The sequence below is a fragment of the Pagrus major genome, chromosome 8, assembly GCF_040436345.1.
Source record: "Pagrus major chromosome 8, Pma_NU_1.0".
In the NCBI taxonomy this organism is placed as follows: domain Eukaryota; kingdom Metazoa; phylum Chordata; class Actinopteri; order Spariformes; family Sparidae; genus Pagrus; species Pagrus major.
In genome coordinates this window covers 7,867,588-7,894,940 of record NC_133222.1, presented here as the reverse complement: position 1 = coordinate 7,894,940, position 27,353 = coordinate 7,867,588, and the positions used below count along the sequence as shown (strand labels likewise).

The window sequence follows — 27,353 nt, the reverse complement described above, 5'->3', positions numbered from 1 at the left end:
GGGAAAACAAGAATTTACTATGGCTGCTTGTATAGCAAAATTACCCCCTCATTCTCTCCAATAACACAGCTGTCCGGATTACTCATTGCTAAAGAAAATACATAGCTGAGACAACACAGTGGCTTTCACAGCCCATTCACACATTCAGGTGTCCTCTCAGTGAGATAGCGTTGTGTGACTGGGAGATTCACACTTCCATTTCAGAATTTTACCACTTCTACTTCTACTGGCCAATGATGCAGGCCAATCACAGCCAGTTCTCTCTTTATTGATGATTTATTGTGTGAAATTACCACCTAAATTGCAGCTGGGCAGAAACAGATCTTGGTTGAGTGTGTCAGTTGAGTACCACTCATAATTTTTGTCATAAAAATGTAGCACAGTAGCAGACGGCAGCGCCTCACACCAGACTGGTTAAACAAGAAACAATATTTGACAGCATGACTCATCCTTCTCAACCCTGATTTCTGCATCTCCCTCTCATTCACGATTTCTCACTCTCTTTCTCTCTGAAACTTTAAACTTTGTATTTTACAAATACACAGCATATGAACATGAATATACAGTAGATGGGCAAAGAGATAAGAAAACAAAACAAAAATTAAATTTTTGAAAGTTCCTTCTCTTTCTAAGAAAACATTTTCAATGATATTTTAAATGTCCCATATTAAAATCCAGGACACTGCCACAAATCCCCAAAACATCAGGCTGGATCTTGCCAGGCTACATTTAGCCTCTACTTTCCAAATGCTGTTAAAAAGTCTCTCAGAAGGAGCCCAGCTGTGTGCTGCATTTCTGTAAAACAAAACATGTGGTCACAAACTCTGTTCATTTTGTAATTGTATTTTTCAATATCCTGTGTATATGTATATTGTTCTGAAGCGCTGTTGTCCCATCTGATCACCAAGTTGTAATCAACTATGCAACATACCAAGACTGTAAAGGCAGCCAAATATATTACTGTGACAATGCATGCGCATGCATACTTTCACTGATATTTTGAGGGGGTGAACATAATTTGTGAGTAGGGGTGCTAATCAATACTTGAACCACCAAATATTTGCTGTCCACTTGTTCTTCAAACTATGAAAAAGAGGATTAACAATATAATCAAATTTCCTCATGGGATATATAAATGAAGCTCACAACAAAGCTAAATCAGCAATAAGCTGTTAAGCTTTTCTCACCAGCATTAGTGTATTAACTACAAGAAAAGCACATCTAAATATATTAGTCACACATAAGGGTGATAGAGGCTTACTTTGTGGTCTTACTTCATGGGATTTTATTCATCAAGTTATTATGTGATGCTGCATATTTAAATTGCATGTGATGACAGCATCACTAAATGCTGATAAATTAATTATTTGGTTGAAGAATGGGCTTTTGATAATGACAAGGGTAAAAAGAACTGACTGGTGCATAACTGCAGTTCTGCGATTTGCACCCAACAGCAGCTCTTCACTATTATTCTGTCTGTCTGTCTTTCTAACTATCACCAAAATAGTCATCTGCTTGCATGCCTGCTCCAGATTAGTTCACTGGTCATTGTATACTTTATACAGTGCCCACTCTCCTAGACTGTCTAGGTTGCTCAGTAGCCTTACCGAGAATCAATCTGCCCTGGTGTCCACCTGCCTGCCCTCGGCCACCTTCTCCCAGTGATGCCTCTTTGGTTCTGGTTGCCAGTTTGAACTGCCTATTTTTGCTGTTTATAAACCTATATAAACTATTTAAAAAGTAAAGACTGATTTTTCTGAACATGTCTTGCCTTTTGCATCTGTTCATACCCAGTGTTAGTGTTAGTTACACATATTCTCAACCAGAAACAGACTTTTTCTAAATGATTTAATAGACGTTAGTTTTGCTTTAGCCTTTGCTTAAATGTCCACCTTTTTCCATAATTAAACATATGTATGTTGGAGCAGCATTAGTTCAGCATTAGATGTCATGTTGGTTTCCATTATAGTTCCTATGTTTGAGTATGACAGCAAATTATGTGTTTTACGTTTAAGGCCTGCTGAGTATTTTGACAAAAGAAATTACACAGAGAAATTGACAGGACTGGGGTGATGCACATGACTGGAAATACATGAAACCACTCTGATCTTGATCTCCACCTGTTTAAAACGCTATACTGTAGCAGCACAAGACAGATCTGGTTCATGTCTGTGTCACATCTACAGCACAACAAACATTCTCAAGGCCCTGCATGGCCTAAAGAGAGTACTGCAATCACACATGAATGAACTAACAAACGCACCTACAGTACCTGAGCTGTTACTAAGGTCCTCTTATCAAGCACCTTGTAACCACTTAGCCACCATGCTATCAGAGCTATGAGCAACCAAAGCTTTATGTACTGCTTAGGTGTCACTCATTCAGCTTAGAGGATTGCACACAGCAATAGCTCTTCAGATGTCAGGATGACAGAGTGTGCAGCTGTTTGGTCTTACCTTGGTGTGGAGCTTAGACAGCTGCTTTTCATCCAGGTGAGTCTGGGTGTAGACACGTCTTTTATAGCGGAACTGAAACAGACCAAGAACAAACATAAGAGGCTTAGCTGGCTTTACCCTTTCTTTTTGTTTGTGTCTTTACTGCTTTACATAAATACTTCACACACACAATAAGCAAACAATGCAGTTTTTTTTTTTCTTACAATTGATAACACATTTCTCGAGACTGAGCTCACTTTTTCCAAACAGGCATTTCTTTTTCCTGACAGACACATTTTCCAACTTATTACAAAATTACCTTAAAAACAACAACAAAGCAAATTTCAGTCTGATTTACAGTCACTTTGGTTGCTTGTATATTGGGTATAGGGTCATGTAAGGCTTTGAGGGTAAATTTTACATTTTTTTCATCAGTACATAAACATATGCATGAGCTTGAGTGAGAAAAGAGTTAATGAATTTTGAGAGATGTGGTCACTGAATACATTGTGTGTCAAAGCCATGAAAGATGAGCTACAGTTTATTCGACATTGACATTGACGTTATGCTATGAGACGATTTTTAAAAAAGTGGACTTTATTGAGAACTGTAAAAAAAACTGTAATGGTGTTAATTATCAAAGTCATTCCAAATTAATTTGTTACACAGAATCAGCTCCTCAGACCAAACTATGTCAAATAACTTTTAATTAAATATTGGCTTGTCTTTGGAGCTAGAGCTCTAAATCGAGCAAGAGAGAGCAGAGAGAAAGAAACAAAAATTTGACTATTTTAATAACCAAATATCTCCCTGTATATGGCTGTCTTATCTTTTCCAGCACTCCTGCTTGTCATCTTAGTATTCAAGTATTGCATCTAGCTTAAAAACATACTACTCCTGGAATATAAATTGCAAAACAATTTTTTAAAAAAAAGATGTGTTTTTATCACACTTTTAGTGAAAACTGTTTCTACAACTGGAGATATACCAAATTGCATTGGTCTTGTTGTAGCTCTAATTACCACTGTTAACAATACATTGACAAAGATTTTTAAAAACATCAAAGCTCTTTTAACATCATGTCGTGTTTATAAATGTGATGACTTTGTCCATGCTTAGAGTGAAATTTGGACTTGCAATCTGGTGCTTTAGCCCACTGAGACATACTTACAGTATGTATTTAGATGCAGTTAGTTTCAAGTAACTAAAAGCAATTTCTTCATAACACTGCATTTTCAATATGCTAATATAATGTAATGTAAATACTGCATTGCACAATACAGACCAGACCCAATAACCACATAGCAATCAAAGTTTCAAATGACTGTTAAAGATATATTTGCACTTTTCTAAGGATGGTTACACTACTGCCAAATCACTGGCATGGTTTCAGTTTTCTGTACTATGCAGCTCTGGTCTCTTTCCATACCCCAACTTGTCAAAAGACAGATCATTCATTAGGTCTGTTGCATGCTGCTTATTTAATAGATGGGTTTCACTGAACACTGACAGCCTGTAATAGCCTTAGAACTTCCACTGCCCGCAACTCACAAGGTAATTCAGTTCTCTCTCTCTTTATGTGTGCATGTGTGTGTGTTTGTGGTGTGCACCTGCTTCCAAGCGTTCATGTGTATGTGTGTGTATACACGTCTGTTTCTCCACCGATGCACGGTGTTCACCAACAGGGTAAATCCGTGACAGTGCAGAGGGGTTTTGAGCTGCTAATCCAAACCTGTCAATCATCTCTACACAGCATAGGCCCTCAGGGAATGACTGCTGGTCAATCAATGACACACACAGTGCTCCAACAGAGTAGTATCAGACACTCACACAAACGGTTTGGAGCCGGCGCCTATTCAGCTAGATTGTAAGCTTTTGTAAGTACAACCATAGACTCAAGTTTAGACATGAAAAAGATAACAACGTAGGTTTAGATTGAACAAGAAATGTATGATACAGAACAAAATCGCATGACAACATACACTAACTTCCTCTCCGGTAAACGTCTTTCCTTGTGTGTCACTTATGGTGAAACTGTCAATTTAATGCCATATGCCTGAAGTATTGGCATATGTCAGTGCTGTCCTACTGACATAAGATTATGCCACCTCTAAATGGCATTTCACTCGTGTTCTTGACCTATGCCATTTACCACCACAGCTATACCCACCGGCAGACGCCATTTAAAAATTACATCAATACTTAGGCAGAGACATTAAGCCCTATCCGCCTATATGTGCAGGCCAGGAAGTAGCACAGCAGCTTTTAGACTGAAACACTCCCAAAACGCTTTATGGTTCATGGAAAGTAATACTTTCTTCTCCTTTCTTCTCTTCTTTCACTGCCCCATTCTTCTGTCATTGTTTCAGCTCTGTTAATTAACAAACAGCGTGTTTAAATCAAGGATTCTTAATACTTAGAGCCACAAACAGCAGTAGCAGCCTCAAGGACACAATGAAGGGTAAAGAGATGACCTTATAAACAACTTGATCCTTGCCATCTACCATTTATTTGCCAACTTACAACTAGAGAGTTTTAGCTATAAAGAGTACCACTCGTGACATCGACCTCGACAGTTCCAGTATAGGGAAGAGCTAATCTGATTGGATGGTTTCTAGGACTTTGTAAATTGTTATTTGAATTTTATCTCTTTCACTGTCTAGTGATTGTCTGCCAGTTTATATAAAATTAGTTTGAAGTTAAAAACATTAAGAATAATGTCAATTCAAACCCATTTAAGGTCTAATTAAAGTAGATGACTTTACAAATGGCTCAAGTTGAACTTGTCAATTCTCAACACGTCTGAATCAAGTCGATATTAGCATTTCAAACAAACATGTCTGATTCTGTGACAACACATCAAAGCTGGTGAAATCCTGCTAAAACCCTCAAGCCTGAAAGTTGTCAGTTTTTCGACTTTTGTCTAAGAGCCCAACTCTGAACAGCAAATCAAATCTGAAATAAAAAGAGCCATGATAAGAGGTTGAGAATACAAAACGGGTTTTGGCTTTATAAAATGTTGTACCACCAAAGAAAACAGAGAAGCCTCTTTCATTAAAGATATATATTACAATTTCCAAGGCATCACAAGTAATGTTGTTGTTCATAATAATAGTATTTTCTTCCCATGCATCAGAGACTGACATTAAACTGACGCTCGTGGGTAGAGTAAATCTTTATTATGTTCTCCATCTCTCGACACATCATAAAATGAGTGAAAACAAAAACGGCCATTCAGAAAACCACCTGACATCTTTACACACAACATATTTTTATATGCCTGTTTTTGTCTCAGATCAAGAACCATGATGGACAAGCACAACAATTATCTCTGAGAGATGACAGCCTCTGCAGACAACACACTGTCAATGAGCATGGTATTATTGCTGCGGGTTTGACTGACACATCATAACAGAAAAAACATACACTGCCTGTACAATGATGTACACACCCACACCCTACTTGGAAAAATATGCACATATGGAAACTTCAAAAAAGCTGCAGTACATACTCTTTTATAAGTTTGCTTATCAGATGATTAACAGACAACAAGAGGCACCATGTGTTTAGCCTATATGAAGAAAATCATGTGAGGCACCTCTTCAGTGGCCATTAAAGGTTAGTTTGAAGTTGAATATTGGAGCATATACCATCACCTTGTTGTTGCATACTAATATGACATTGATTTAAAGAAGATCACTCCTACATTATTTGTATACTCAGTTTCCTCTGTCTCCAAGGCTGGATCATTAACCCCAGAGACTAGCTCTCCACTGTAACACTGGTACAGTATCTTGTTGATGGTGTGTTGTGTATTCATGAAATACTTGACCTTTATCTTGTAAAGCTAATTATTAAGGTAATAAATCTAAAATATGCCCAAACGCTCATCTTTTCTGAGGAAGATAATACTAACGCGTGTACGCAGTATACTGTCCAGGTGCCCAGTGCCCTCACTATTGGGTTCTGCCTTTTCAGTCCAGTCAACGTGACAGAAAACTTTAAGCTTTGGAATCTGAGAATTGATTCAGAATTGTTAAACATAAGGAAAGTAATTTAAGTGTGAACTGGGATATTTTGGCTACATTTTTGTACAGTTAGAGTAAGTGGAGACAGGTCAACCATCTTTATATGTGTCAATGGTGCATACAGAGAGATTATGTGTGGTGTGATTGCATGTACCACCTCTCTTTCCACCTTTTGCTCTCTCCTGCTAACACTCCCTAAAGCCTCATACATACACATGGCTCATACCTACCTCCAGGTAAGGTACAGGGGCGATGGATGGGAAGGGATATTCCCTTAGCTGTCTCTCCTCATCCAGAAACTTGCCAGCCTTGCCGTTGTAAGCCGGCTGGAATAGGCCATAGTTGAGTACATCCTTCAGGCTCTGGTTGAGCGTACACAGTATCCGCTGCTTGGACAGCCAGATAGGCGCATCCACATTGAATTTCATACATTTCTGCAGAGACAAGAGCGAAAAAGGGGAAAAGGTTAAGCACATGTCATTTTTCTAAATATCACATTCAGTTAGGTAAAACTAAGAGATTGAAGAGGTACATTTTACTGATTCACATAAATATAACATTTAGGTGCTGAAAAATGAGCAAGAATATTAAATAGGACCTCTTTCATCAGAGAGGCATTTATTGAACTTCCAATGTCATGCCCAGGGGAGAATGAAGGCCTTTTATTATAATAAGAAATTCACATTGGTATGGTGGCATTATCCATTACTTTTCACAAAAGGTCATCCAGTGCTAGTTACTTAAAGTAAACACAACCATAACATAAGCAAAGGCTCTTACAGAAACACTCTTCTGATACCCATTTTTCAGCAACATAAATTGAAGTCTACATGTGAGTGTGCATTATTCATGCTCTGAAATTAAGCTGGGCAATATGTAACTGCTACACCAATAGCTGCAGTCTCCAGTTATAAATGAAAAAGTTCACAGGATTGGATGCCGGTGGGAGTAATGTGAAAAACAGAATCCATTTGGTTAACTTCTGCACTCCAATAAACAACAGTATCAAAGACTGAAATCCTCCTCTAAGAGATAACCTTAATGGTACTATCTTTGCCATTTATTACTGATGTTTAGAAATTAGTTAAAGGTTGGTTAACTGTGAACTGAACCTTACATAGTGGGTATATCTAGCTAAGTTTAACACTTAAAATAAATGACTGTGCTGTGCTCAAGTCTGTTCAGAGTGTAAAGGTCTATGGTTATTGTGGCTAGGCAGAGCACTTCCCTCTAGTTACCACATTGTGGAGCCTGAGCTACAGAGAGAGAGAGGGAGCACAGAGAGAGAGAGAGAGAGAGAGAGAGAGAGAGAGAGAGAGAGAGAGAGGAGAGAGAGGAGAGAGAAAGAGTGAGAAGTAATGTGTGAAACCCACGAGTAATAAATCAATCAATGCTGCCTGCAATATCGATTTGGAACGTCATCTCTATACTGTTCAGCACAACTATGTTTCTGACACTCACACACAACTGTCAAGAAATTACACCCTCTCACATCAATACAGCACATCTACTGAAACAAACATGTGCACATCAGTGCATCCATGTGAAAATCTTGGCCTAGTAAAAAGAAAAAAGGTGCAAAGACATAAAAGCAGATAGAAATCTCACATCATACTTAGAGAAGGAATTCTGACTACAAAGATATAAAAGCATGATTGAACAAATGTCTTTGTACACTGCTCAAGATTTGAACTCAACACCAAGATACACTAAAGCAGATATAATGTTAGGGTGAGGGAGGAAGGAGTGGCTCTATTTAATGGTAGCGCTTTTCACCTCCAGTCATCAGGGGCTGAACAGAGATTTGCAGTTGAATATTGCAGGTCATCGATCCTTAAAAAACCCAGGCAGCTATGTGTAGTAATCAGCTGATGTCAGTGGGTTTTAATGAGTATCTAGACATCATCTGCATAGGTATGATACATTGGAAAAGAGTTTTTGTGATGGCAAAACATAAAATATTCTCTAAAAATAGCTATACAGTAAAAAAGAAGGGTTCCACAAAACTGAGCTAGCAGTAGATCACATTTGATCTCAGGAGAGGATGAGGTTTTAAATCATCCAAAAAAGAAACAATGTCCTCTTTGTCAGATAGGCGAAAAGCAGTTGAGGGCAGGTCCAGAAGTAGTGATATGATTTTCAGTAGTGTTGAATGATGCACAGCGTGTCAGAATAAGTGCTATTGATTATTCCATGAAGTTGTTCTGATACCTCTTTCTTGAGAATTGTTGCTGTTGCTGTTGAGTTTTGGAAAAGGTTTTTCTTTGGGATCAAGATGGCCTTTCTTCAGCAGCGTTTAAACACGTCTGGTACACATCCACAAGGCAGGATCTTTTACTGCAGTTTAGAGTGCAGATTAGGGCCAACAGCCCCTATTACATCTCTTAAAACTACTGATCAGTATGGTATCCTGATCTTATATCTATCTAATCGATCCAATATCAGTGTTTCCCAAACATTTTCTGAAGGGCCTCCCTTTATGTAGATATTATTTTCAAACTCCTCTGTTAATCATAATCTTAAGCATTGTCTGGAATCAATACAAAACTGCAACTTTAGTATGACATCTTACTGAAAAAATTAAATAAGTAACAAGAGACCTTAATTGCGGCATCATTAACAGTGACACTACATTTACATTTTACATTTACCTGGGAGTCGGGTCACAAACTTCTCCATGCTTTGTAAGCTGTGCAGAACCACGCCTTATTCATTTCACCTCGCCGCACCTGCCCTGTTATAACTCCAGGTCCCTCCTATGGGTGCACCCCCACTTTGAGAACCACTGCATTAGATCATTCAGTGGTACTGGCCAAAAGCAATTCAGGGGAAAGGAAACTGCAGAAGTGCTATTACACTTAATATGATCAATGTTATTGATAAAAAAGGAGGCAGATGATCAAGAGTTTCCTCTTTCAGACAGGTAGTAGATAATGATGTTGGGAGTCATTTTATCAACTAAACATTCACTGATTGGTTGATAAGTATCTGATTGGGCTAAATTGGTTCTCAAGTGGTTGTTTCCAGACTTACATCTCTTAATGAAACCTGAGCTTGTGATATGTTGTTTGGCTGTGAGGCCATCAAATCCAGCCATTACTAATATGTTTCTCTCTCCAGCTTGCAAAAAGCTTGTGCTATTTATGGTAAACCGTAAACACTCTGACTCTTTATCATTCTGCTGGGATGCCTCTATCTGAGTTGGTCTGGAGTGGAAAAAAATAAAAATAAATAAAAAAAAAAAAAAATGAAAAAAAGGCTTCAGACAACAGCTGTACTCTTACTGCCTGTAGCAGCTTTAGTTTTCAGAATGGAAAAAAAGGTTATAGTGCAACATGCTCAATATTGCAACCCTTCCAGCCACATATCTTTCCTCCAACCATTTCAAAACAAGTCAAAAAAAGATCACTTTATGATTGAGCTCCAAGCTCCTTTCCATTTTAGTTACATCTTAGAGTAATGTTTACATTGACAGCGGGAATTATTTTCCATCTAAGTAGTGGGATCAGTCCACCCAAACAGCAATCTTCAGGACAACGTACAAAACACATTAATCTGTGTTTATGAAAAGTGATGCCTTGAGCAGCAACATCTCCAAACTCCCACCCTCTGCTGGTTACTTTTGTAATGTACTGTCACTGTCTACTTGAAAACCTGGGTAAGATAAGAGATATGAGAATGTTTTCCCCCCAGCGTGACAAAACTAACATCAAATATAGGTTTTTAAAAAGCAGCATCTTCACTTTGAAGTTGATTGTCTTTTTCATTAAACTGAGGCTTATAGAGACTGAAGGCCTAGGATTAAGGAGGCCTCTTGGGACAGAGTAGTTGAAACACAGAGCTCTTACCATCAGCCACACAGCAATAACTGAACACAGACACACAAACACAACTGCACATATCTGTAACAAAGAAAAATATATATTCAAATGTCATTATAAGACATATGGAATTGTCTTTTCTGTTGCACGTGTGTATGCATATCTTGTATTACTTGTCTTTCTCTGTATGAGTACTGTCTTGACATTTTTTAAGGCATAAGATAAATTAAGATAAATGGAGATCGGATTCAGATGTGTTTCTTAACAGCGAGGTTTCCATCTCTAACTCCTATTCTCACTGCTGTTGCCACAAGCAAATTGTTAGAGGACAACTCCTAAAAAATTCACCTCAAAAACAAAAAGACATGGCAATACCCATAAAGCAAACTCACTCATGGCAAAATGTCCTTGTATGTTATTAGCTTCTTGAAGGACTTAAGAGAAATTAAACTCAATCAAAATTAGTCGGAGTTGGCAAAGTCACTTTCAAGAGTGACTGCAGTAATTATAGAAAGTGAAAACTAATAATGTACTGTACATACAAAAAGTAGGAAGGTGCCACTGTGGAGAGTAAGTTGTGATGGAGTAAAGGAGGATTTGAACATCATCATTCATTGGTCACTCGCTTTGAACAAGACCTCATACGTCCAGGATTTGTCCGTGTCTGGACACTGTTATAACAATGAGAAGAAGGTACAGTATTTCTCCAGTGTGACTGACTTATTTCCCCTCCTTATTTTAGTGTTTAGTCACAAACAACAAACAACTTGCATTTTTGACTTTTTTAGCTGTGATACCATTTTCACAACAAATGGGGGTCCGCGTGTGGGGGTGGCAAATTGTTAAGTATAAAACATTTCATAATGATCAAAATCACTGTGGTATCACATGACATCACACCAACCAGGTGCACTTAAAAGCTTTTACAATACACAGCATAAGCACGCCCACATTAAAAAGGAGAGGCCACATCACAATCAATGCATTTAAAGGCAGGACATTATACCAGAGAATGTTTCTAGCGCTGTGTGTTTCTCTGCAGAGCATCTGCGCTTTAGGTAGATGGGAGGTTTTGACTGAGGGGAGATTGTGCACTAGATAATACATAATGGATGGCATCGTTCTCTCTAAAAAAAAAAAAAAATCTAAATGCTTAAATTGGTCACCAAGTCTACTTTGGCTGCTGTCCAATGACTGAAATCCTTCATCAAGTTAAAAGACTTAAAGATGAGAAGGACATAAAAAGTGACGTTGACGTAACTTGAAACATTAAGAAAGTAGACGGCTGCCAGCCGGCCGACAGCCAACGCTTTTGTAAAACATGGTTTAGACAGACTACAAGCAAAGCAACAGAATTATGGCAGGTGCCATTAGGATTTATTCATATACTTCTACAGAAAAAACAGTCAAACAAAATAATATAGTGTATCTGAAGAGAAAACCGCACCCTCTTGGACCCCATTGCACCGTGGAGCCATTGCTGAGCAACTAAAACTGCATGTACTAAAACATTTACACTGTGCAGACTAACAATCCTACTAAGCTCACATACATGTAAGATACAATTCTTAGCCATTTGACAGTTTAGTTTAATAGAACACAGAACATAATTTGTTCTCTGTTGAGCTTTAAAACAACATGAAAGAAAATATCAGTTTATGCATCAGCCTGGCACATAGTCAGTCCACTGGGCTTCTCATACAGCTCTTAATAAAACACAGTTACACAGAGAGAGTTAGGCACAGTTCATCACTTATCAGTACAGACGATGACTCAACACAAGGGAGGGACATCAAAGAACTGTTAAGCAATGGAAAGGGAGTTAGTTATGAGAGACAGTTTGTTTTTCATATATTTAATTATTTATTGTTTTTTATTTGCTGTTTTTTGTAATGTTTTCATATCTTCCTCATGTATGTTTCGCTTTCCCTGTGATCTTTCAATACAAAAACATTATAGCAGAAATTAAGTGCTTTTTTAAATCTAAAACTCAACCAAATTAGTAACCTTGATTTAAGTTCTAAAGGTGGCAGCACAAGCTGCTCATTTATGCAATTGAAGGTCCTTGAGTCTGTTTGCATCACTTGTCCTAGTTAATCTGTGTTTGACTGTGTCTCCTTGTCTGTTTCTGTGTAAATTGACTGTGCTTGAATTTACAACGAAAACAGGACTGGCATTAGAATGAAACACTGACACCCTACATGTCGTAAAACATGCTGTCCACTCGTTCACTGATTCAAGTCTCCTTTCCTGCCAGCATCTCATCCCACCTGTCCATTCACTGCTGAGACTATTTCGGTAAAAGCATCAGCAGTAAAACTTTCATTTAAGGACATTACCCTATTCCTGTTTCATTAAAGAACAATTAAAACCAATGGCTGAAATCACCAAATTTCGGGCCATTATAATTGATTGATTTAACATTTTTTCCAGATTTTGACAGATAATACATTTACAATAATTTGTATGTGGCTACTATTTAAACCTAATATTAAATCAGTTAAAATATATATCACAGTATTAATAAAATCAATAGTGGAACATGTATATATTACATTTCCTATTTAACAGAAATAAGAACCTACACTTTTACAAATCTTGGCTGATTAGACCTCAGGACATTACTGACATCTCCCTGACTACCCCTTTCTATACTTCTAAGCACCTGGAGTTAAGTGACCTCATTAAACTCTAATCAGCCAGAATAACTTTAAACACCTGTGTGAATGTGCAGGGTCTTTAGGCAGGAACTCTTGCCCTAACACTCTCCTGGAAAAACACAATTGGAAGGAGCAGTCTGCACAACCATTGTCTCATCGCCCACACAAGTGCACAACAAATGATAGACTTTCTATTTAATTTTAGCACATTTTCGTGATGTGTCAATGCAACTCATTTCTTTTTGCACAGATATGACTCCCACTCTCTATCACCAGTCATCATCTGCAAAATTCCATTTATGAATTGGTCCAATAATGTTGAATAAATCAATTTACGTATTAGATACACAGTAGCAGGACCTCTAGTCTCTAAATATGTACTAATGCAGTTTCAAGACAATGGCCAAAATCTTGCAGGACAAATTAATTAATTAATCAGTGATTAAACAGTAAAGATAGATAGAGATAGAGGGACAGGCGGAGCTTGTACTGAACCAAGATCCTGTCGTAATGTAACATGAGACAGGCTGCAACTGAGTGAGCTTGTACACAGCATGTCTTTAGTTTGCAGATATTCTAGTCTTGAAATACAGAAAAGAAAAACAGCTGTAAATTGTATCAGTATTGGCAGATATTCAAATTCAGGGACTGAAATCGGATCACAGATGAAAAAAATTGGATCTCTTAAAAGCTATACATCTAAAATCAGTGTCTGGATTTCTATTGATAATCTACCATCTCTCTCTCGCTCTCTGTGTGCTCCAGGCCTCACACAGGTCTCTGGCCAAAAGAGTAATTGCTGCAGTGTAACATTTAAAGCTGCACCAACAATGTCAATGAACTTTCCAGTGCACAAACCTTCCCAATCAAGCTGACTGTCGGTCAGACCACAACTCCACACAGATTTTTATTTACAAAAAAGCCAGTTAGCTAATAAATACTGTAACTGTTAATTTATCCACGTTTTTTTTTTCACTTATAGATATTGGCTGTTTAATAACAATTGTTTCAGAAAAGTCAAATTACCATGCACCATGTAGTCTACAACTACTACATTTTCTGTGAAAGACTATCAATAAACAACAGGTAACGTCTGACATATCACAAGTTTACTTATGTGTACTGTAGGTGTTAATAGATTAATTTGTCAGTGTAGATGTAAGAGATGACGGGGCAATATTTGTGTAGTGCTTTGTTTCCATGCTGTGTCAGTAAAGATTAAGTATACCATATATGATATTTGCACAGATTTTTTCGCTAGCTGTTGGACAGTAAATCAGATATTCACTAAATTTGTTCAAAGCCTGAGAAAACTGGTTCCCTTTTAGTCAACAACAAAAAAAAAGCCATCTTTTACTGTCTTGATTATCAGATGATTTTGTCCTCAACAGTAAAAGATTTTTGTCAGCCTGATTGCATTTTTGAAACATTTTGAGTGAACATGTTCTAGCATGACTTTCTATGAAACTCTGGTCTTGTGATGGTTTTGCCTCATTGATCACCAAAATCTTAAAGCTAACCTGACCTCCAATCCCAAAGTGTCAGTTTTTGACGAGTCAACTTTCTTACCAATAGGGGTATTATGTGACAAAACGAATGAGGCTGGAAGGTTACACGGTCTTTCATGACAACAAATTGACAGCATAAATTACAAAATTAATGAGGGTAGACTGATTTTATTTGGTCTTCAAATGTAAACAGTATGTTGAAATAAAAACTTTGCAGTCTCCTCAACAGAAGCAGTACATGAACTATTGCAGTTGTTGAATGCTTTCTGTTGATTACATTGCTCAATGTCAAATGAGTCAATACCTTTATAATTTGCACATTAGGTTTGGTTGACATACCCAATGTGTTCATTATCTAATGAAACAACATTAAAACTGCAATTTTTAAACTCAATAGTGCTTGTTAACATGTTAATAAAGAGAAAATCTGACCTCAACTGACCAGCCACAGTTTCTTTTTAATACAATTTAATTAAAACTTATTTTTGTTGCTATCCTACACACACACACACACACACACACACACACACACACACACACAAACAAACAAACAAACAGACAGACAGACAGACAGACACACACAAGCATGCATGCACACACAAACACTAAAATGAATGGACAGGTCCTGTTGTGTTTTGCTGTGGTTCTTTGGTGCCATTGGAAACGAGGGTTTTCCCTCCAAGTGTCTCAGAGGTCTAAATAAAGGCTATGAATGAATCTCTCCCTCTGCTCAGTCGTGCCTTTAAACTGCAATGCAGAGCCAGCCAGACTTGATATAACATTCAAAGCATGAAAGAGAAAGAAAGAGCGTGAGTGCGGTAGGAGAGAAGACAAACAAATTGAGGGACAGAGAGAGCGGGAGCAGGATAGTGAAAAACGCCTTGACCAAGAAGGATAGTGTGTAACTGTGAGTATATGCAACTGTTTTTGTGTGTGTGTTTGTGTGTTTCTGCCTGGCAGTCTATCAAAGGACTCTGTTCTGACAGTAAAATCACAACAACCTTTGCAAGCAGGAGGTGGCAAATAAAAGATGGAAATGTATTGTCACTGAATTTTCTTTCCACAAAATAAGCTACCAGTCATCTAGTTCTTAGAAACTTTCGGGACTGATATTAAAAGATTTAAACAGACGAGTTATAACAGTCATAACTTCTATCATACTCCAAGTAGGGTTGCTGCAGTGATGACATTTTTCCACCGGCTCACAAACTTGTTTACCGATTACACCAGGCTTTTTAAATTGTTTTCAATGTAAGCATCTTGGCAGATGAGACAGACAGCAGGATAAGTGTCAAGAAATGAGCAAGCTGCTGCTACTCTCATGACTCATGAGTTATTCCCTACTCCCACCTGAGGTAATGATGGTTGACTCCTACTGTCATGGGTCGTCATGTGACCACAGCAACCACTGACAGTACACCAAGGAAAACAAATCAAGAGATAACAGAACCGTTCCACCGCAGACATTTCGACTTTTCAAAGCAGTAAAGCACAGGTCTAAAAAATGAAGGCTCCATTCCATTAAGTGTCCCAATGAGCCCTGGAACTGGCTCATTTAAATGGACTGCAGCCATCACTAGTGTTATTTATTTCACCTAATATCCACCATTAAAAGGGTATATTTTACTGGAATTACTGCATATACTTGTTCAACAGCAATGTACAAACTGCTAAATGAAAAAAAAAATGTCATGGAGCAACATCAGCTTCAAAGTTTGATTATCTTATTTGGGCTGATAAACAATGCTTCTGATTAGTTCGATTTATGATTAATTAGCTTAACTTAATCATGTCATAGGAATCTAGTAGCAGCAATGGCTGGTACTTTTGCAAAATTACACAACACTGCTTGGAGACAGATGCAGTTGTCGCAGCTTGCTGCCTGAAAACACGTTAAGTGCAAGTGAGTACGTACACGTGTATTTGTGTCCAACTGGTAGATCCCCTCTGAAATGGTGAGTGAGTGATCATCCTTTCAAGCATGCCATGTTCAACCATGTGTAACTACATTCTCCTACTATAAAGCCCTGATCTTGACCCTGTGTGTACAGAGCGGAACAATTCCACAACAAGACCCAAGAAGAAAAGAAACGGACACAAACGAAGAATCAGGTAAATGTTGAGATGTAAGAGCTGGTATTCAGACTAAATGTTGTCCAGTGTTATTCTTTTATGATATTACAGTATGTATGCAAACATAGTATGGGCAGATTCTTTTAGAGCTGAAACGATAGATATCGAAAGAAAATAAATTGGCAACTATTTTGATGATCAATCAAATCGTTTTATTTTTCAAGGAATGTCATGCATGTTTGCTGGTTCCAGCTCTTCAGATGTGAGACTTTGTATTTGAAGACAATACTTTGGATTCTGGGAAACTGGTACAGGGAGTTTAACTATTTTTTCACATTTCATACAGAAGAAATAATTCAGAAAATAATCAGCAGATTAATTGATAATGAAAATAGTTAATTGCAGGTCTAGATTCTATATAAAGGACCATATACAAATTAACTTAATGGGTAGAATTAGCTTGAATTCTACACAGTCCATGAAAGCATCAGAGCCATACAGGCTCAGTACTGTAACACTCTTGTGTCACTAAAATGATCTCGCAACAGTATGAAAAAATAAGTGCTAAGGAGAGCCGGAGGGGGTGTTTTATTTCAAGATAAGACTACATTAGCTAGTCACGACACTTAAAAGAGCAATTTTTCATGAGAAATGTGAAGTCACGTTCTTCTGCCGAGGTGCATGTGATGGGTGTGTTCCTGATTGTTTACATGTACAGCCAGTTTGGCCTTGTGTGTTAATCAATGTCCGTCCATGTCAAACTCATTCACACACTGGTTGAGATCAGACACCCTGGGGTATAACATTCTTCTTTTTAGTCTCCTCTCGTCTTCACACTCTTTTATCAAAGGCCAGGCCTTGATCTTTTGTCTGCTTAAATTAGAGACATAAGTGAAGGATGATTGGACAGGAGTGTAGTTGCTTGAGGGAGGAGATGACAGACAAACTGTAGGTCACACTTTAGTAGCATTGTGGGACAATGAACAGAGGAAGCGTGGAGCATGGAGCGTGGAGCATGGATCAGTGGCCATTTGGAGGGTAAAGCTAACTGGATTTACAAGTGTTAGTCTCTCTTTATTCCTCTTAGAATCACAAATATATTAATTCTTCCGACTCAACAGTCTATTGACGCGACTTTATAATATGTGACATAAAAATAACCCTGCTGTTCAAGCAAGAGATCAAACTCGTTGCCTACTTACCCAGTTGACTGCTTTTAAGTCGTGAGGAGCTACACTAATGCAGAGACAAAGTTCACTAACTAATTGATAAGTCTGACCTGAAGTCCTTCATGTACATTAAGGAATACAATTAGTAGGCTAGATTCTGTTTGCAATGCAACAAAAATGAGGCAAAATGCATCACAGTCAGAGTGAATTTTAAAAAAGTTAGGGTTATGGGTTGAGTGGTTTTGTTTTAGAGAGAAATAAAAAATACAAGCCAGTGTGAACACAAGTTCAAGTAAGCGCAAACAGGTCAACTAAGTGGAAAAAACACAAATACACATTACATCATTTCACATCTGACTTCAAAACACGGCCCAAAAGTGCCTTACTAATTAAGATGTATTGTTTGTGTGTGTTTGTTTGTGATTACGGAAGCAGAGATGATGCATGAAGCAGGACATGACTATGGTATCTCTAAAGGCACAGATGGCATCCAGTCACAATAGAAAGAGACAGGGCATTGTTGTTGCCTTTTAGCAAGAAGTGATGCATCGACAGAGAAGAGAAAGGAGAGTGAAGCGTAGTGGAGAAGTGAAGTGAAAGAATAAGAGAGGAGTGCTGAGATGATGGAGTGTAATGACTCTCACACAGCCCTGTCTCCATCTCGTAAGACCTCTGGCTGTCGCTGCCCAGATGACATATGCACTAATTAACAGTGCTGAGCCTCCTACTGAATTTGGGAAGAGCTACGAGTGCTAACCAATGCCCTGCAGGGGAAATACAGATCACTAGTATAACTTGTTCCCTTGTAAACCGGACTATACAGTGGATGAGTTTAACAAGAGATTTCTGCCAACAGAAACTTCCAGCATGTATGCATATTCATTGTGCTAGCAATCAACTCTGGACAGGCTTAGTTTATTTGACAGACAGGCTAAATGAACTGCCTCTGTCTTCTCCTCATAACCTCCCCTGGCTCTCTCCTCTTTGGGTTTCCTTCTGTTTGGCCAGAGTCCAAGACGATAACAGGTGCATATGTTTTTCTGTCTCAATCAGGATCCCATAGGAGGGGACTCTGCAACAGGGACATAAACTAATACTGTTTCATCTTTCTGCCTTCCATATTTTATAGCACAGTTAAAGCAACAATTTATAATTAATGAGCAGCAAGAGGTAGCACATGTTAGTGCCTGACATGTGAATGACTTGCTCTCTGTCTCGTTACAACGCCCCCTTAGTGAGTCTGTTTATCTCTGCCTCTGTCTCTTTCTGTCTACAATATGTTTATGTCACTGTGCTACTAACAAAGATGTTAAATAAAACAAAGATGATAAATAAGAAATAGCATCCAAATATAAACCCTGTATCAACAATCTTACCTTGCTCCTAACTACACTGCACCAAGTCTTACAGACCAAAGATGTATTTTCTATAGTGATTGATTGATGAAATGGTCAACCTGCCTATTCTGGATCGTAAAAAAAAGCTGCAACATCAGCCTTCAATAATGTACAAGTTCAGGCAGCAATCAATTAAACATAATTTCAGAAAGTTTAAGCCAGGCAGAGCTCTTTTTCCATTCTTGTGAGAGGAGTACTGGAGTGTAGCAGAAGACAAACATCATGTGATATTAAACATGGCATCAGTGGCATCAGGCTACATATTGCGTTCAGGGTAATTCAGGGGACCTGGAGTGCAATTTCATGTCAGGCAGATGTGTTACAGCAGTGCATCCACAAGAAACATGAGAAGACTTAAGAAGAATATTCATCAGCATCATTAATGTTCAAAGATTTCCTTCTGTTTTATGTAATATCAAGTTTCAGTTTAGTTAACTTTTCTCCAATAACTTGAGTTTTTCAGTGGAACAAACTTAGTTTGATGTGAAGAGAACGACTTCCTTAACCTTGAGGTTATGCTGATGAAATCTGTCACGACCATAGACAGCATTATAAAATAGTGGACATAGTTTACATGTCTGAAAAGTAAAGCTGATGGTGAAGTGCCATCAACCTGCAATCTATCTAATGGTTAGCAGGGGGTGACTCCAATGGCTGTAGAAAGAGGTGTGATTGTATGTAAGCTTATAAGAAAATGACTGTACATCTCACTTGATTTATTACCTCAGTAAATAGTTTCCTAAAGGGTTTATGGTCCCATTCATTAGTTTCAGGTCTTCTTCAATACAGCATGATGTTAATTTTGTAAATTATTGTCCAATTTAGAGTCACAGAGCAAAGTTTTGTTGATTGACATTAGGAGAAAACCAAGGCTTGGCAAAGTCACGACAAAAAACTTTCACACTGTTCTCTTCACTTGCAGTCAATACAGTACTTGTAGTATGACCTGATTGGTCCACATGGGTCAACAGTGGGACCTGTCTTTTTGTCTTGTAAAATAACTGGTTACGGTCTGTGTACTGGAAGATTATTATTACATTTTTCCTGATTCCAAGTGAAGTAGACAGTGTGTAGGAGTTCTTTGTTATGATTTTGTCCCATTTTGAGTAAACGGTAAAGCAGGGTATGCTTCAGGGCATGGCGTGTCCTCGGGCTCAGTCAGATACAGTCAGGATAGAGATGAAGCAATGCGTATCCACCCCAGCTCCACTCTCTCCAAAAACCAATGGGAGACGTCACATTGGCTTTGTCCATTTCTTTTTCTACAGTCTATGCTCAGGACAAGTGTGTAAAGTGGTAAAACAGTCAATCTGTCTCACAACCTGACTTCTTTACATGATGTGGCAAATTAGAAAGGAGAATGGAAATCAGTCACAGTTTGGGGCAGTGTAATTACAGCGCCAAAAACTCAAGTTTGTCAGGTGTTCACTGGTGTGTAGAGTGCAGACAGAGTCACTTGCACTATGTGTGGTGTGCCGATAAATCACACTAGTCTTTTTCTCCCTGTTTAGCCTTGTTAGCATGCTAAAGAGTTGAGCAATGGATCATTGGCAAATAATTTTAAATCGTTTTTTACAAAATGTTAAAAAGGCATGACCTACAGTTTCAGAAGTTGGGGAAGCCCATTTCTCACGTGCTGTATGCCTTATTTCTTGATTTGTTTTTTAGGTTTGGTTGAGTAGAACTGGTTCTTTGACAAGACACATTTAAAAAGGTCCAATGCATGGTCTGACACTCAGCAGTGTCTTTGAAATGAATCTGGAATTAATATAAAAGATTATATAATTCAGTATATTGAAACCAGCCTATCAATTTCAAAGAAAAGGTCCTAGAAAGCATCCTTCCTGCATCAGTGAAATATGTGAATAACTAACAGCAGCCATCTTTTATTTTTCCAATAACTGCATGCAGCAAGTCAACCATGAAACATTGCTGTTACAAGTGAACAGGTCATGAGGACACATCTGGCTGGCGGACAAACTAATATAAACACAATATGTCTCCATTTGTGTCTATGACAGTCAGCATCCACATGCATTTGAATGAGAGTCTGACCCCTTTTGGTAATCACATACCACAACTGAGCTCACTCTTAACAGTTAACACACAATCTGTTTCATATGGGGTATTATCAATTAAACACAACAAGCCTCTCTCTTTAATCTTAAATCTTACTGACTATACACATTGGACTTTCTAGTCAATTTTCCAAATCCAATAGCATAGAATGGACACATCACCCAAGGGCTTACGTCTGAACTATTACCATCCTACACCCCTGAGACAGGGAAGGCGGGGGGGGGGGAGCATTGATTCAATTAAGTCGGATTAATGGGCTACCATCAAGATTCAGACACCTTGAAAGACACTGTGTGAACACACACTTAACACTGTCCACACAGAAAATGCTGAGGATGGACTTTCCCTAATTATGGAAAATGGTGCGTGATTCATGCTGTCCATTTGCTACGAATAGTTGAGTTTAATTTGTGTTGAATTGGCATGTTGTCAAGGAAAGTAGATCAGAAAGTAAAGGTGTGTGGGCAATCTGCTGAGTGCTACAGCAGCAGCACAACATGAATCTCAATGATTGAAAGGGGTTTTAATGCATATTTATCTTACAGGATAGTGCACAATGACCAACAAAGAAATTATCATCTACAAAGACAGCAAAAAACTGCCGTTATTCCACAAGGGTGCCCATAAGGTCTGCTGACACCAGAGACGGTAAGTCATTAAAGACTTGGATGACAAATATCATGGCTAACGTGCAGATCAGAATGTTAAGAGTTGCTGCTGTCTTTGTTCTTTGTCTGCAGGCAAATGTTGCATGTAATTACACAGAAGGTTAGTTCCAAGTCTAAACAGTTTAACATGAGTACTTCTTATGAGTCATGGCATCATACCAGTCAAAGCCAGGGGATATCTGTTATGTCAGACCGAGTTATAGACAAGAATTTGTAGTGATTTCCTCAAGCTGACTTTAAATGTCTCCAATAAAACAATCTCCTGTTATCATGGTACAGATTACAGGACACACAGACTGCCATGAACCACGAACGAAACAGAGGGAGTTAATGTGTGAGCCAGACAGAGGGGGAGAGATTATAGATGTGTAGTTCTAACAGCTTCAAATTGAGCAGCTTTAGATGCTGAGACTCAGAGGAACCTTATCTTTCATCTGCAGAGAACCCTGGACCTGAATGTCTAAAGAGCTTGCAGGCTGTAATCTCTGGTCAGTGGCCACTTCACGTTGAGTATTTGGCTTCATTTGTACTGCAAACTCTCTCCCGTCACTGGCTCTGGGTGACCACAAAAGTTTCTTGAACTCTCCTCTCTGAACACCTGTCAGGTGGTAGATCTGGCAGATTGCTATGGTGCCATCATCTGTCACTACTACACAGAGAATCACTACTCGGGAGGACACGAAACAGGGTTCATTTCTTGCAGCAGCACTGGTGAGAAAGTGCTTTAACCCTAAATGGACATTGTTAACAAAAGTTTCGAGGTAAAAATGAAAATATATCAAGAATGGCAGAACGTCGTGACTTACCAAAATGCAGCATTTTGGTATATGCACAACACGCACTCCAACAAACAGGTACTGCTACAAAGATATTCTTCTCTGCCAATTTCTTTATGCCAGATTCTCTGTCTGCCTCAGTCCCCTCTTACACAGACTGCATTTTAAATCTACATTGTATTTCTCTGCATCCCCTCGTGTAGGACCACAGCAGCACGACACAGAGGACTATCCTGCATCTTAACAACTACATCAGACAGGTGCAGCAACTATGTCAGCATTCAGTAAACACACTTTCAACTTACAGTATGCATTTAAACAGATTTTGAGGAAGGAAATGTTTGTTTTTTTCACAGAACAGGTTTATCCTGCCTCTCTCTTTTCACTTGTTTTATTTCACTTTAGTTTCTGTTTCCTTAAATTTGCATATCATCAGCCAGTTACTCTCAGGGTGTGCCAAGGAGCAGTGCACCCTAGCTAGTTGCCAAGGAAACTTGCTGAAATGTTCAAACTGGCCAGTGGGGCTTGTTGGTTAAAGTGTTTTGAGCACAGACATTTCTTCTACCACTATGATGACACGCTTCTCACTATACCTGCCCATTTGTGTAGCAATGCCACAATGTGTAGTTCATTTCATTGACTACATTTTCAAAATCAAATTCTTTATTTCTTCAAACTTTCCATGTTCCAAGTAAAGCGTTCCAAGCGTTCTAAGTGAATTAATAATTGTAAAACTACTACCAAGAAAAGAACACCAAAATAACTGTTTTGTAAATGGCACCTGGTGTAGTGACTCATCTTGACTCATCTTGTTTTTTGTTCATACTTTTTTGGTCCAAATTTAGACTGACATTCAAAATGTATGTCTTTGATTGATTAAAATTGAACCTTTTTTTAAAAAAACTGAAGACTGCCATTGTCATGAAGCAGAGAAAGCTCAAATGGTATCATCTGTCTACTGCTGTCAAAGCTCAGAGTCATCTGGTAAAGCTCTGGAGTGACAGGATCCATAAAGGTTCTAGGTTCCTTTGGAGACATGTCTGAACCCATGTCAAGATACTGACACATCACCTGCCAATATCCCTTGTGTGCTTTTCATTGAATGTAAGCTTCTTTTGTTTTTACTTGTCACTGTCAACCTGCCTTTCCCACATGTCAGGCGCATCACTGCGGTGATGTCCGGCTTTGGCATCCTGGTTATACATCTATCAGATGCTGTCTTTTGTTTGCAATGCATTTCCAATAGAATTCGCTCTCCATAGAATGCCTCAGCAAATGTATCAGCACAAATGGCAGGCTATGCACCCATCTGACATCACACACTTGCTAAGCCCTGAAAGGGGACCCTGTTACGTCTCAGTAGCTTTCCGTACACCTGTGTGCAACTAAACAGGCCACACAACAATCATAGCAATTACTTCATAGCCATAAAAGGTTAGTAGTATACACCAGTTAAACGCACTGGTGTTAGATCAATACTCGGTATTGGCTGATACACAAGTTTAGGTATTAAAATCGATATCAGGAAGGGAAAAAATGGTATTGGAGAATTTCTGACTAGAGTTACACTTGTGCCAAATCTAAAGAAATTCCCTCAAGGTGTTACCGAGATATCACACGGACTCCACGGAAAGATAATATCTTAAGCCATAGCTATCACCAGCGCGGCATCAATGATGGTCATTAAGTTGGGTCAACATCATTGTAAAACAGTTGCAACAAAATTGAACCCTAATGAAGATTTATTGCCGGGCACCTCCACATTAGGTTTAGCAGAAGTGTACCTAGTAAACTGGCAACAGAGTGTAAAGCGGGGGTTAAGCTGTTAACTATGAGTGCAGTTTAGTGAACATTTGAATTCATATCAGCCAATCACACACTAATATTGTTGAGTTACAGTGAATTGTTCAACTGTGCGACATGACACATGCACGCATATTGCACACCGGTGTGATTGCTCAGCCGAAACCCACACCGGCCACAGGAGCCACTTGACTTTTCAATTTCATCTATAATTGCTGAAAAAGTGTACACGCAACTCTGCATGCGCGCACATCTGCATGCATACACAGACACACACTCACACACACACAACCACACAGATATGATGACTGCAAACAACATGATATAGGAAAACAACCAGAGAGAAGTCAACTAGAATTAGAGGTGAGTGACAAGCTACTCATCTGCTGCAAGACTAACTCCAGGTAGGAAAAGGCTACAGAAGCTACAATATAGACGCATATGACACATGTGTAGTGCATACTATAAATGTACTGTATTGATGTGTGTGCATAGTGGCACACAAACATACACACAGCTTCACAATTAAATATATTAAACGTTTGTCAGAAGTGAACCTCTCTACTTCCCATTTGCCTCACTCAGACAATATGTGTGTTTATGCATGCATAAACAGTCACAGACACACAGTGGCACACACAACAAATATCGATTAAAGTCCTCCTCTCCATTACTGTTGACAGGCGAGACTGAATATGCCAACAAGATCTACGGTTAACGTCAGTCAACCGGGAGATATGAACCCTCATAAAGACACAGACACACAAGCATACAGACACATAATTCCACACACATACACACACAAACAGATTTGCAGAGAAATAAAGTAAGTTTTATCTTACTCATGTAAAGAGTCAACATTTCAGCAATTTATGAAGTGTATAAAACATGGCTCCAACTACTTATTTTGATATCTTGGAATTAATACATTTAGAAATAACAATGTTAAACTTAAACTAAAAAAATATGTAAAATAAGTAACAGTAAAATTTATCTTTTACATTTTCTCTGGAAATCCTGATATGGCTTATCAAGCTTTTCCTTAACGCGTGACTAATTACAACCTCTGATTGCACAATGTGCATCCATGTGACCAAATCAACTTAAGATGGAGGAGCAGGCAGCTCCAGTGGGCATGAAAACGGTAAGTACATAATTTGTGGAAAATTGTAGCACTGTGCTAAAACAACATGCCGACCCATCCTGAGAGGATAGCATGTTTAATATTATGACTGTGGCTCAACATAATTTAAAACCAAATGATGACTAACATATGTAATTATAGTCTTTGCAAAGCTTGCTGTAGGGTTGTAGCTTCAACCAAAAGCAATTAAGCTGTGATTCTTTTCATATTTGACTATAAGGAAGGGCCACAATAAGACAGCAAAAGACATTCTACCTTTGTGGCTTACCTATGAGCTACCGCAAAGAGAGACCAATTTCACTATGGTTATAATAGCAGAGCCTGATCTCCCCTGCTGTTAAGGGGAATGAAGGAGAGCACTATTGTAGTGCAGCTTATTGGAAGTGTGTAAATTGCCAGGGGGTCTCCTTTTCCCATTGGCAGCAAGGTAAGGAGTATGGTATTGCTATATCGACTGCAAGGACTGTGTTCAAAGGCTCTTTGAGAGAGCCTCTCACTGTACCTGCACCGTTCCTGTTTAACTGTACAATTAGGTAGCTTAAGTCTCATAAAATATTACTCAATTAGGTTATCTCATCTCTTGGTGGAGGTCACACCACACGTCCAATGGATAAAAAAAAAAGAAATCACATATTAAAATCTACTGTCGTCTCCTTCCTGGTTATAGAGATAATATTACAATGGTGAGAGGTGTTCCCGCTGCACAAACACAAAGAATATCCAGCCCAGACCTGTAACAAAAGCTCAGTCTGATTGGGCTAATATTAATGTCTCCATCTATTCCCAGGCTTCTCTCAGGCTAGACGCGGAGAGAAAGAGATGGAGGAAAACAAAGTGACAAAAACAACAGAGAGGAAGAGAGCAGTGAAAGGGAAAGATTAAAAAAAAAAAATAGAAGCTGTATAATAGAGTTAAACCAAACGGAGAGTTGATCAATAAACCAATTAAAAGGCTGAGAACTGGCTATCCTCCAGTGAACATTAATTGTTTTATGATTTAATTTATTAGGAACCAAATGCACTGTCCCCAAAAAAATCATTTATTCTCTTGTTACATCACAATTACCTTTTCCCTAATGTAAGACTGTGAGTATCTGCACTAAAGACAAAAAAAGCTTGTACAGTATTTGTGATTTAGGTATTGTGATGGGAAATGTTGGATAGATTCACTAGTACAAATCAAACTGATCTGTATTGGGTCATACTGGTGCTGGAACATTTGTGTTCTCTGTAAGAACAGTGGTTTGGCATTGCTGATCTCAAAACACAATCCTGCTTTGCCCACTGTGCTCTCAGAATTGCCAGAAAATGACACTACTCTTATTTCTACCCTTTTCTCCCTCTCTGCTTTATCTCTCTTTGGATAGGACCTGATGGACAGATGGAGGGGGACCAAGGGAGGTGTGTTACACTAGGTCAAATCGTTCTCCAGCTCTCTCTCCCTCTCTCTCTCTCTCTCCTGAGTGTTGTGGGCAAATGGACGTAGGAATATGCTAGCCACGTCTGCTGCCAACGTGAATGAAGCTAAAAATAGAAACATGGGGACAAGGGAGGCTTTCCTGATGCCCACCAATCACTGATACAACACTGCATGTCAATCTGTGTGTGTGTGTGTGTGTGTGTGTGTGTGTGTGTGTGTGTGTGTGTGTGTGTGTGTGTGTGTGTGTGTGTGTGTGTGTGTGCAAGCCTGAACGTATTTGGAGGAACTGTCAAACCACTGCTGTGTCTAAGACTCAAGTCAGATGTGGAGAGAGAGACATGAAGTGTGGATGAAAGACAGTGGACAGGGAAGT

General features: G+C 38.7%; 1 protein-coding gene across 1 annotated transcript in view; it reads right to left on the bottom strand.

Moving 5' to 3' along the window:
- The window catches only part of shank3a (SH3 and multiple ankyrin repeat domains 3a), a 195,123-nt gene that overhangs the window by 111,472 nt on the left and 56,298 nt on the right, over window positions 1-27,353 (bottom strand). The window contains exons 4-5 of the mRNA XM_073471272.1: window positions 6,694-6,897; window positions 2,457-2,528 (exon numbers count right to left, since the gene is read on the bottom strand). Of these exons, the coding sequence (XP_073327373.1) occupies window positions 2,457-2,528; window positions 6,694-6,897 (276 nt within the window). The remainder of the gene's footprint in view (window positions 1-2,456; window positions 2,529-6,693; window positions 6,898-27,353) is intronic.